Below are 12443 nucleotides of genomic sequence, written 5' to 3'. Positions count from 1 at the left end.
TGATAAGCCATATCTGACTCGAAGAGATTCGATGTCCGCTCTTCTTAAATCCTAAACAAAATTGGTTCACGCTCTTTGACTGTCGCAGATCGTCTGATTAAAGAGTACAAATATGCAGCGAATGATTCGAGTTGGCATTTCCCTGGGCAGACCATCTGTCACACTGACGAGTCTGTTGACACCTCTTGCATTTCGAAGCCTACACCCCTAGATTGGAGAAACCCAGCTGATCTTCTGTGTCACTGCCCGAGTACTCTTTAAAACTTCGCGGATGTGACTGGGGCGGTCTGACTGACCTGGCTCTTTACAGCGGGCGCTTCCATCCTCAAGGCGCCCGCAACAGGCCCACCCACTTCAATACTGCAGGGAATGATTCGCGGTACTCAATGCAATCAAGTGCCTTTCTATCTTGTCATGGTGTCGTAGGGGATATATGGCTTCAATTGCTCCCTGCAATTAACGGCGTCGTTTTTGCGACACATGGCCTAGCTCTGGACCGAGCTTCGACCTTTCTGTATTTCTAAGCAGGTCCTTTCGTGTCCTCTTTGACCTAAATATTTGGTCCTTCGTTTACGTTGCGGTCATCTTCTCCCTCCTCACATGTACGTGTACTTGTAGGGATTACACCGACAGTGCTGTCAGCCGGCGATCTTTGGAACGGGTCAGCGAGTCAGTCAGTCCTTGAGAACTTCTGGCAGCTCTCACCTCACAATTGAGCCTCTCAGAGCACGACACTGCTGCTTGATTTGCACGCGTCCCCACATGGATATGCGTGTGATCAGGTCCCCAGGGCCATGCGCGCAGCTACCATTCACTTGGCTGGAGAGACAGGAATGGCACATATCCTTCAAAGGCTGAGATCTTGGCGATTTCCATGTACTCGAAGGAGAAGATGCCTCGTAAGCTGTCAAAGTTACAGGTTCACACACCCCATGTAATCAAGCAATAGTCTCCGGGTCATATCCGTCAGGCCCCGGTCTCTGCCCTCGGCGCAATGCCGATGATATCCTCCTCCGCCTTGAGCTTCTTACAAATTGACTCCCTTGAAAACTCCACCTCAGGTTCCGCGGTATTGCCCTCATCAGACTTCCCCAGTGTCAAAGGGCTGTGTTCCAATACGACCACGTGTTGCCCCCATTTTGACAACCTTCCACGTTGCCGACGCGCTGGCAGCAGCTCCATCTGAAGCTATCCGGAATGTCAGTACCAGCTTCGTCGCTGTCCATGCCATAGAACTTGTCAGGTTTATCTATTTGGTCCCAAATTTCGAGGCTTCCGTCTAATTCAGATAATTTCACGAGACGCGCGTCTGAACATTGTATGTGCTCTTATTCTTCCTCGCCAAGCTGGGTATCGCGAAGCTTTACGAAACACACTCTGTTAAAATACTGCAAGGAGTAGTAGCATGCATTAGGACCGTTTTCGTCGACATCAAACTTCTCGTCGCAGTTGGCGCAGACAACCCGTCCTTGGCATCTTCTGCAACAGGTCAACGGCTCACCGGCGGATCCGCTCGTACACCCTGCAGGGCGCGAATAAGACCGACCTTTCGAGCATCGGTACCCGGAACGGTCTACAACAGGACTGACATTTCCCAATTCGGAGCGGCGGTCTGCTTTTGCTCGCTACCATACACATTCAACCATTGTTTTCTGCCTCGCGGCAGCGTGTCGATAGTCTGTTGTTGTATTCGGGCCGGAAAATGTTTTGCAAAATTGGACGTCGACGCGGGCGAGTTCGTGTTTAGTCTGTTGACAGAGTACTTTGTACCCTGTTCCCTCTTCTCCAAAAGTCGAATGGCTAGCATCGTTACCTGTAGGTAAGGCAATTTACCCGTGTAAGCGTGGAACAAGTAAACAAATGTGAGATGTGAAAAGTACATGTAAGTACTTGGTTTCACCAAATTCCAAGCAATTTGCTCGAGATTGCAGACAGTCTCGCAGGCTTCTATTTCGCAGACATTCGAGATGCTTCCAGTCCACTCAATTAACTAGACTCTCTAGACCGCGCCCACACCGAGTCCCACAGCAACTCCCCCAACCCGGAACGACGGGGATAGAAACCAGTTTCCGAAAGGGTGCACTGGGGAAAGACTTTTTTCCTTTTGGGACTCATGTTTTCTGTTTATTAGCATTGAACTGGGGGGCGGTTCACGCAACTCCCAGTCTCTCCCACAGACACCGTTTCTTCTTCCCGTCTCCCCCCTCCCCGGCCTCCCGTAGATCAGGGTTTGCCGGGGAATCTCGGATGGTAAGGGTCATCCCTGCTCGCCAGGTGGCATCATTGGATTCCTCGCACGCACAGCCCTGCTGTGGCACCGCAAGCTTACGGCTCTCCAGGTCTCCAGAGTTCAGGGCTCCCGGGGGGAGACAAGTCAGCGGCTGGCTGGCTGACGAAAGCTAAGCAGGTAGGTAGGCGGCTTGAGTAGGGCCACACACACTTCGTCCGGGTTTAGGGACTTTTCTGTGCTGTGCGACGACCGGATGCGAGCCTACTGGTTCGTTCGCTCTGGGTCGTTGCTCGCACACTTGCTGGCGAGCTTCAGTTCCCTGGAGCGGGATTGCTAGGCCGCTTCTGGTGTCCCTTGCAGATGGAGCGCTTGCTGCAGATGATATCGGACCGCCTACGCAGGCCTCTCCCGGTTCGTCTCACCACCCGCGGACCATGCGAATTCCGCCACCGCCAGTCCCATGAGGCGATTTGCCCATCTCGATCCTGGAGTGCCGCCTTAGCGGATGCGATTTCTCACCTCATCAATGAGCAGTAGATTTATGAGTTGGAACTTTGCAAAAAAGGGAACGAGGAGAAAATCGCTGGCAATTCGGGCTCGCCCCGTTCGGCTTTCTAATCGACGTCTTTCTGCGCTTGGGGGAGTCATCTTCACCCTTTTACCGCCCCCTCTTTCTCTCCCCCCATTCTTCCACCACTAAAATACATCAGTTTACTTTGCCTCCATTATTCATGATGCCTTGGACGTGCGTATAGCTCCTCATGCTGGGCAGCAACATGCTAGCCTGGCCAATAAGTCAGGCCCAAGTGGCCGAATTGGAAAGGCTGCCCCAAGTAAAATAGGCCCAACCCAATCCTTCCCCCCCCCCAAAAAAAAAAAAAACTTCATGTTGTTGCGTGCTCTTCCCTCCAGCTCTTTTTTTTTTTTTCTCAAACTTTCCACATCCTATGCCTCCCCCCCAAACTCCCCCCCTCCCCCCCCCCCCAACTTTCCCCCCCCCCCCCCCCCCCCCCCCAAAAAAAAAAAAACTTCATGTTGTTGCGTGCTCTTCCATCAAGGTCTTGTTGTTGTTGTATCAAACTTGCCAAATGCTATGCCTCGCCCAGAAAATGCTTGCTTCGCTCCGCTCCAAATTTTGACTTGCCCGCTTTGACTCTCTCTGGTTCCATAGCCCTGCCAGCGCCTCGAATCCATCAATCTCGCGTGGCCTTGTCGACCGTTGACCGACCACATCGGCCGCGGGAGGCCGGGAGCCATCCGATTGACCGAAACCCTGATAATTTCCTTGACCGGTCTACCAAAACCAGTCTCGTCCGAAGGACCGAAGGAGGGGAACCATGGAAGCGAGATCTCTTTCTGACATGCCCTGAAATGAAACATAATCCCAAAAAAAAGAAAAAACCTTTTTTGAACTTCACTGCTGCTGGTGTTGGTGATTGTGATGATGATGATGATGGTGGTGCGTTGTCGTGGTCGTCGTTGCTGTTCTGACCGTCATCGTTGCTGTGGCTGTCGGCTTGCAGTCTTCCGACGGTGACCTCGAGATTGTGTAGTGCTGCTGGTGCGGCGGCGGTTGCAGCTCCTCCGAAGAAGCGTCGTCGAGCTCCAGAGGATCGTCCTCGAGGTCCGACAGCTCGTTGCCGCGGCCCTTTTTGCTCCTGTCCGGGTTGGCCTCGTGCTGGCCGCGCACGCAGCCCGGCCTGTCGCCCAGCCTCTGGCAGCAGCACCACCGAAATGCCGCGGGATACTCTGCCCGGTTCGAATCTGTGTCCAGCTCGTCCGACGGTACATCGTCCCACATCGTAGGCGGTATTTGCGTCTCATCCCACAGCTCCAGCTGGCCTAAACGGGGGGTAGGTGCACGAGTCAGTATGTCCCGTCCAACGACAACATTTAGAACCCCTTCTGAAAGCTTCTACAGCGTTTTGTTCCCGCTGAAAAGATGGAAAGATAGGAATGAGTCCACCACACAGTGGGAGAGAGAGGGCCAGACGAGCTCTAAAGTCTGCTGTGCTGCTGCCGCTGCTCCCGCTGCTGGTTCCGCACGCTCTGCTTACCTGAGTGGTACCAACATGACCCAAAGATGTTCTCGTCGGCCGTGAAGATGCCGTCGCACTGAACGCAGATCTTGGGCTCGCCGGTTGCCTTCCTCTTCTTTGGATTTGACGGACTTGAGATGGAACTGGGGCTCTTGACGGGATCCTCCTCCCCGCGGACGTCGGCCTCGAAGCGCAGCAACCGTTCGAGCTGCCTCAAAGCCTGAGCCCGAACCCGTCGGTCATCGCACAGCGCCACGAGGATGGCGCGGGCGACGGGCGCTGGCGCTTGGGCGAGGCCGTCGAGATCCGGGGCGGTGGCAGCGAAGAACGACGACGACGGCGATTCAACGGGAGACGATGCGAAAGCCATTGCCGGGGTGACGGACGGACGGACGGACGGACTTGACGGTACGGGCACGGAGGACGCCGTTTGGAGTTTGGGTATAGGGAAAAAAAAAAAAAAGGGTTTGAGGCTCTCTCGGCCTCGGAAGGGGGGGGTATTTCTGGGTTCTGGGTTCTGTTGCCGGAAGCCCTTCCCCGGATGTGTCAGCTCACGGATGCATTAGCAAGAAAATGTGTCTTCAGGGGTGTGTAGGTTGATTGGAGGTCGGCTGCGTCCGCGGAGGGAAGGGGGAATGAATGTGATGGAACGGGGATGCGGGTGCGGAGGCCGGGCCTGCAGACAAGACAGGTTATTGGCGGCAAGGCAAGGTAGAAGTGTACGTGGACGAGTTGCCCAGTCGATCCGTCGTACTACCGAGCAGCAAAGGCAGCAAAGTGAGAGGACGGCGAGAGGGAGGGAGAGAGAGTGTGTGTATGAGAGAACTCAGAGAATAGGTACGGACAGGGAAGAGTGGGAATGAGAAGTGAGAGATGCGGCCCTTCTGCCGGCCGGCCGGTCCTGTCGGACCAACTATACTTTAGCTTGTTGGGATCTACTCTACTGGAAAGTGCTGGATGGGATGGCTGGCCGAGGGGGAGGTAATGAGATGGAGGGGAGGGGCCCGGCCGGGGATAGAATCACATAGCTCCAGCATCCCATGGTGGCAGCATGTGCATTGCCGGGACACGGAGACGGAGGACCCTCTCTTGGTGTGGGTGAGCGAGCAGTCATGACCTCAGAGACGACGAGAGAAAGCCGCCAGCGGCGACTTGCGGGGTCAGAGGTGCGTCAAAAAGGCCTTGGGGGGGGCGTCGTCGACATCCAGGGCTGTTCCGCTGCAAGATGCCCGTTTGAGCGATGAGGAAGGGATCCAGGGGCCGGCTTGTGACCATTCACCAACTTCTGTCATATTTTCGAGGCGATACTTGAGGCCTAGCCGTTCCTTGGATCACAACGTATGTGATGGCCGGACCATGCCATGCCATACTTTCGTACTTTTTACCCATACGGCCCATGCCATATAGTCCATACCACGACCGGCCAGACCAGATGCCAACTCGACCTAAACAGACGAAAGCAGAACCGGAACCAGGGGGGGGAGGCATATGATCTGGTGCTATGTATGCAGTGCCATGTCTCGCAAATTGGCTTGACTCTGAGTGCGAGTGGTGGTGACTTTGCCAGCAAATCACGGCTCTCGGAGTGCCACGACAACCCTTCGACCTTTCCCAGGCTTGCCAGGGCCCAGCCGAGCCTGTGAGGATAAATCATCAGGATGGGGAAATTTGACCGTGCGGCCTTTCTAGGTCCTCTGGTATTTTCCCGTCTCTGTGCTGCTGCCAATCCCGAACTAGGAACCAGAGGAGATCAGTGGATGCACGATGTGCATGGCGTCATGTACGACTGTGTAGATGCAGGCACCGATGTCTGCCGCGGCGTCGGTGTCGCAAAGGAACTGGGGGAGTGGGAAACTCAGGGAACAAGACAAGATTACTATTAGGGCTCCCCGGTTTGGATGGGGTGAAGCGTGAATTCTGGGTGCGGCAAGCGCGCGTAGCGACAGAAAATCCAAACTTGGCCTCGGCTTTTTTTTTGCCAGGGATCAAGAATGGACTTGGACTGGATGATTGATTCATGTGTCGGGGGCCGGGGGGTGAGCGAGCTTGGTGGGCACACACACACTCTCTCTCTCTCTCTCTCTCTGGTTCTCTCTTTCTCTCTCCCCTCTGAGGTATTACACACGGACGCAACTAAGAGACTTCGTACTCATATTACACTAGTCGGGCAATAATGCCAACGGCCGTCGATGACACTAACATCGGATCGTCTTGGAGCACCAGGCCAGCAAACGAACCGCGCCGGCGCCAACACCAAACGGTCCGACGCCATTCCCAGTTGCGTCAAAAGGCCCGGCCGGTTGGGGCGGGTTTTCTACCCCGAGATCTGGTACTGTATCCGTATGCGACCACAAAGCACAAAGTTGATTAAAGAGCGCGCAGGGGCAGCGCCGCCGCCGCTGCCCACTTGCGGGCCGATCCTGTCTTGGCTTTTGGCCTTTAAAATCAGCATTGGTCCCTTTGCTTTTTCTTTTTTTGTTTTGTTTACTTAGCCTCTTTAGAACGGGTTTGGACGGAGCGCGATTCGTTGAGGAGCGAGGCGAGGTCTTCCCTGAACCCTCCTCTCCCCCGAAGCAAATTCGTCAAAGAAGCAATAATGGACCAGCCACACCGAGTTGGCCGACGACACTCGGTGAGGTAGCCGACCCTTAACCTCAATTTCGCCCAAACGCCTTGTGCATCCACTGGTTGTTTTTGGCCCCCTCCCAAACTGTCTCAATTTAGATGCGGGAAGGGCAAACCCCCATCGTCTGGAGTCGTCGTCGGTTAGGCGGGAACATGACAGGGAGCCGGCACATCGGACATGGAGACGAGAGCAGTAGCAGGAAATTGGACGACTTGGCTGATAGGTGTCGCGGGATGTCTTCAATTCAGCTGGGTTGGAAATCCGTGTCGACGCTTTTGCAGCTTGCCTGTTCGTCGTGGGCTATGGATGCCGGCTTATTCGGAATGTCAGAATAGGCGACGGGCGTTCTACGGGTGATCTGGAGTCTAGACCTTGTTCCAGTCTCGCGGAGGAATGCCCAGAAAGGAATCATCTGTTGAAGATGACGCCGCAGGAAAGGTTGTAGTGGTATTCAGGCTGGATATCAATGTCACCACAAAAGAGGCGGAAGAATGTGTTGGAGGGGGAATAACAAAAAGGTAAGCTGACATGGACGTGCCGGTAGTTGACTTTGGCTCCAGGGCACGGACTCGGAGGATTTCTCACATTCATCCCTCACTTTCCCCATTCCAAGATTCCCATGGCACTTGTCTTCCCTTCCCGGTGCTCGCTCGGCAAGTTGAAGAGGAGTTGCTGAGGTAAGTCGAGGTTGGCTAAGTGGCTCATTCTTCCCTGCTGGGTTCGTCCGACTTGTGTCCCAGTAAACTAAACAACATCTATCTCGTGCTTTCGTCTACCCAACGGCCGGTCTCTACAACGGCTTCCTTTACCTACGTTCTATCGAAACCTGTGAACACTGCATGCATCGTCAACAACACACATCACATATTTCCCTTCGCCCTGCGTGGTCAGTTCTCAGAAAACACCTCCAGAAGCCGCCAACGAGACTGTTTCCCTCCCGCCCTGCTGCCACTGACGTTGGACGTTCACTTCTGCACCGGGCCCCCGATGTCTTGGTTCGAAAGCAGGCCGGCCGTGTCTCGGACCCATCCCCCCCTCCCCAAAATAAAAGGGAGACTGAAAACCTCCACTGCAAGTCTGGTCTGTCGGCGCGGCACTGCAAATGCACACTCCCACACCCCAAAAAGTCTAAGAGTGCGTGGGATTCACGTCAGCTCCGCTGCCTACACATGTCTCACCAATCTTTCCCATCCAAGCGGTTCACCGTCCCGTCCAGCCGTTTTCTAATTCGTCTGTCATTCGACTCGGCCTGTTGTCTTGTCTTGCTAACCGCATCCTTCACCGCCTCACTATCGCACACGGAATGGGCCGCTTATTCATGACGATAATGGAGCGTTTCCTACCGGCAGCTAACGCGCGTGCGAACTTTACTGGGAGGTTAGGCCACGTCTAACTGGATTGACTTTCCAGTATGGCATGATGCTCGTCTCTCGTGTTCGGTACTTCGAATCACATTCAATGGCAGGGGATATCGTCGCCGGTTGCAGAATGGTGAAGCTTCAAATCTCATGCCAAGCCAAAACGTCACCCCGCGGTGAATAGCAGGATGAGTAAAATCGTATCCTCAAAAAAAAAGTCTCACACATCTGTCGCCGAGAAGGCCTCCGTCAAAAGCACCGGCGCACCCAAAAGCCACAACATCACCCCCAAAGTTGAAGATCCTCCGAATACCTGGAATCAAAATGTCTCAAGCCACAACGTCCAGTCAGGGGTTCCTGGCAGAATGAGAGTAATGACCCAGTCCGTATTGGTTTTAGGCTTTCCAGCTAACCGAATATCGCACGTCATACCGGCCAAAGACACCGCCCCCCCCCCCAGTGCGACCCCTCGAAGAACAACTCCACAGGTTCGTCTCCCTCAGCTCGGGTCGTCACCGTGCCGAAGGGAGCTCCGAAGGGAGACCATTCCACCTCTCGTAGCATGTCGAACCAGGGCTTCTCCCTAGACCTGATTTCTCAAGAGTCTCAATTATCCGACAACCGGACCAAGCACCAGGCACAATTACGAAACCCCAATTCTTTGCCCTGACTGACAATGGCACCAAGTACCGCGCGCCTCACAATCTTCGTCTTTGGCCTCTCATCCTTTGCGGCGGGAGTCAATTCCCTCCTGCGTCCTCACGCATCACTCGCATTACTAAGCCTGCCCGCCACTGCTCTGCCCGCAGCCAACGGCAACGCTCTGGCTGCCATCGCAATGGGCATCTACTACACCTTGGCAGCAGCCCAAGACAACAGCGCCTTCTTTCTCGCCACCATACCAATGCGTTTGACGTCTGCTGTCGTGTTTTGGCGACAAGACTGGGGTATCGTTGCGGGCTGGGAGGGTGGAAGCGCGGCCTTGACGCTGCTCGCCTTGGCTTGGGATGCTCGGCAACGGAACCACGAGTCACGAGGCTCAAAAGTCGCTTGACATCACCTGGAACTTGCTGGGAGATCTTGTATGGGTCCCGGTCTCTGTTCTAGATCTGAATTGATGCGCATTTTGACTGAGATGATGTCTTTCGATGTGACATGTAATCTCAGCTCCAATCACGGCCAGTCGGTGAAAGTCAGCCCGGCCGGTGCAGCATGGCCTCATAGGAGGAAGGATGATCACTCGAAGCCAATGGCGGATCAAGTAGGAAAGACATGAGGCGAGCCGGTCTTACATCCTTACCCGGTCCTTCCGTCAAGGCTTCGCGAGGGCGACGACAAGATTTGAAATAGAAAAGACTACATATCATTGTTGACACTCGCTTCAATCTTCACGCGGCGGCGCAACGTGAATCTGCCAATACTTTGTCGTCTCCTTGGGTACCCTTGCCCTCTGTTCATCCGTCATAGTGTTTTTCCCGTACACCTCATGCGTTACACCCTCCGATAAGACACCGTCCCTCTTGTCATTTTTCAAAAAGTTCATAAACTCCATGGAAACCCTAACATACTCTTCCACCCCCTGACGGACATCAATCGTAGCACCCGTGGCCCAGCTTAGTAACAAAGGCTCAATGAGCGGCGCATCGGTAATGCTGGGATGGCCTGTCTTCAGGCTGGTCAGGAACCAACTCGAGCCCACGCGCTTGAGTACGTCCCTCGCGATGTCCCTGACCGTGTCAAAGTGCGGCCGGCCAAAGAACGGCGTGCTCTGCTTGGACCAGGACTCCGAGTGGATGATGAGGAGGGGCACATCAATGTCGGTGTTGAGTCGACCGCTGCCTTTTCCCGGGTCGAGAACGATACCTCCCACGGCCGGGTTCTCTTTTGACGTAGCTCTCTTTAGGGCCCGAAGAACGCCCGTTGCGCCAAAGGAGTGTCCCGTGATGATGGTTTGAGAGAAGTCGAGCCTGTTCCTCCATTCCGCCAGGCCGCGACCTTCTTTACGGGCATTGTCTTTAAAAACAGTCGTTCCTTTGCCTGCGTGCAACGACTGCAATACCGCAATGGCCTCTTCAATCTCGGCCTGTCGGAAGTCCAGCTGCTTGGACTTGAAATCGTCAGATTTCATCTCCTTACCGCCCTTGATTTCGTTCTTGTTCAGGTACATGATGTTGTGCTTCTTGCCGTCTTTGGCTGTGACTACCGAGCCAGGACCACTCCTATCGCGATGTTCGATAGCGGCGACAACGACTCCGCGGCTCGCGAGTTGGCCGCAGTAGTCCGTGTAACCCGTCCGGGAACTGGCTAGGCCGTGAGACAACACCATGACGGGGAGCTTCTCCTCTCCCTTCCTACTTGTCGGAGGAAGAAGTGGCACATCAACCTGGGCGGGAATCCTGATGCTCCCAACCAAAGCCCACAGTGCAAAAGTGAAGATGGGTCGCGAAATAAAGTTGTTGAAGTGAGCAGCCTTGGCGTACCCCTCCGCCGTGAGGCTTATGGGCTTTGGGATCCAATAGTGACGGCCTGTTGCCCTAACACCCTTCTCGGCTGGATAGTACAGGGTAAAAAGCACTGTCTCGAGAGTGAACGCGGGTTTGCCGTTGCTGATGAAGGCTGAGTCGCTCGTGTTGCGAGGGGTGCGGACGGGTACCTCAATGTCAATTGCGCCAACTCCAAAAGGCCCCGAGTATTTTTGTAACCTTGATGCAAGGAGCGGTGACTGAATGAGGATACAGTAGAGGACATAGAGCCCGATGAGAACACACGACAGGTATCCTATAGTGAGTCGTGGACGAAGTGCTGAAATGATCCTCTGCGACAAGGAGTAGCTCCATGGTTGTGCGGTCTGCATCCATTTGGGTGCGTTTTCCATGATGCTTTCAGGATTTATCCTCGCTCTCGTGGATTGTCTGATGGCGTCGTCGTTGTCGTCCAGTAGCGGAAGCGGAGAGTCCGGATTTTCGAAATCTTGAGATTCGGCTTGAACCTCGAGTTCAACGTCAACGTCTTTGTAAGCAGGGAACTGGCGTGATACCATAATTAGAAGAGACCTTTCATAGATTTGGGCTGGTCGGAATAACCTTACTCAATCCCTAGACTCGAAGTGAAATGGTAAAGTGACGATCTCCCGGGCAGGAATCTGCGGCGGAACCTTCGGCTGCTGTGGCGGCAATACGTCATCATTCTTGCATGTGGTCTTCGGATGCCGCACGCTGGCAGCAGTCACGCGCGGACGTCAAAGTAGACATGTTGCACCGAACTGATTGGTTCAATCATCTGATCATATGAGATTTACTTCCGTTGAATAGCAGAAGGTAACATCTAAACAATCATACTCAGACGCGGTCGACTTGCCTCGCAGGCCTGGAAACCCAATCATTGCTTCTACTCGATAGATTAACTTTCCTTCCAGCAAGCATATGTGACTATTATAGATTGTAATGTCTGGAGTTAGACTAATTCTTAAAAGGAATTACAGGCTCACATTAAAGCGGTCATAGATTAGCAGATGTCGGTTGACGGTGGCATTTCGCAACTATAGTACACCTAAAGAATAATCGAACGAATATAGCTTTAGCAACAGGAATTGTCAAAGGCCCAGCAGTACACGTACCTTTTTTCAGCTACGCGACTCCAATCGCAGCCGTTCTGATGCTTCCCTTTGTCTTTGCTCTTCTCACACATCTTTATTTCATAGACTCTCATGCGGAGCTTCACTGCAGTCTGCCGTGTCCAGAGCCCGACTTTTCACTGTCCGGGCCAAGCATGATGTGACTTTCAATTTACACCTGTAGAAGCTTTATCCTAAGATACCTGCGATACGACCTTCGATGGTTTTATCGCCCTTCCACACTCGTTGGCTGCCTCAATGATCGGTGTCCGGTAGGCAGCCCTTCTTTCAGCAAACCCAACAGAGTGAAAGTAGACGAATCTTGCCAGCTCTAATATTGGGGCTTGCATGATGTTATTCTTTTGCAAACCATTTGGCTTTTTCACTTCTTTCGTCGATGGCCCTGACGCAAATTTCATAGAAACAAGTTGTGAAATGCTCCGAACAGGCCCCGGAGTCTTGGACTACTAGACATTGACCAGGTGTAGAACAGTGCGTTGGATTCAGCCGTCCAAGTCGCTCCTTCTCGAGGCCCAATTCATCCACGACTATTTTAGGGCGAGCGTCCAACTCACCA

The 12443-nt window shown here is 53.7% G+C and overlaps 4 protein-coding genes across 4 annotated transcripts; 1 reads left to right on the top strand and 3 right to left on the bottom strand.

The window, feature by feature from the left end:
- Nucleotides 1-1097: 1097 nt before the first annotated feature.
- Nucleotides 1098-1616, bottom strand: CORC01_11786 (uncharacterized protein; the record flags this gene model as incomplete). Its single annotated transcript, XM_022623408.1, has 2 exons — nucleotides 1098-1280; nucleotides 1377-1616. Coding segments are annotated over 2 exons (423 nt in total), but the record flags the coding sequence as incomplete, so codon positions are not given.
- A 2028-nt stretch (nucleotides 1617-3644) lies between these two features.
- CORC01_11785 (uncharacterized protein) lies at nucleotides 3645-4819 on the bottom strand (the record flags this gene model as incomplete). The annotated part of the gene is made up of 2 exons (XM_022623407.1): nucleotides 3645-4072; nucleotides 4288-4819. Coding segments are annotated over 2 exons (960 nt in total), but the record flags the coding sequence as incomplete, so codon positions are not given.
- A 4110-nt stretch (nucleotides 4820-8929) lies between these two features.
- Nucleotides 8930-9307, top strand: CORC01_11784 (uncharacterized protein; the record flags this gene model as incomplete). The annotated part of the gene is made up of 1 exon (XM_022623406.1): nucleotides 8930-9307. The coding sequence occupies one exon, from the start codon at nucleotides 8930-8932 to the stop codon at nucleotides 9305-9307; it is 378 nt and encodes a 125-aa protein (XP_022470085.1).
- Nucleotides 9308-9634: 327 nt separating this feature from the next.
- Nucleotides 9635-11293, bottom strand: CORC01_11783 (PAF-acetylhydrolase family member; the record flags this gene model as incomplete). The annotated part of the gene is made up of 1 exon (XM_022623405.1): nucleotides 9635-11293. One exon carries the CDS (start codon nucleotides 11291-11293, stop codon nucleotides 9635-9637), a length of 1659 nt encoding a protein of 552 aa, XP_022470084.1.
- Between the last annotated feature and the right edge of the window lie 1150 nt (nucleotides 11294-12443).

This window comes from Colletotrichum orchidophilum (genome assembly GCF_001831195.1).
Source record: "Colletotrichum orchidophilum strain IMI 309357 chromosome Unknown Scaffold_133.1, whole genome shotgun sequence".
Classification (NCBI taxonomy): domain Eukaryota; kingdom Fungi; phylum Ascomycota; class Sordariomycetes; order Glomerellales; family Glomerellaceae; genus Colletotrichum; species Colletotrichum orchidophilum.
Note: the sequence above shows the minus strand (reverse complement) of the source record. Positions and strands in the feature narration are given on the sequence as shown.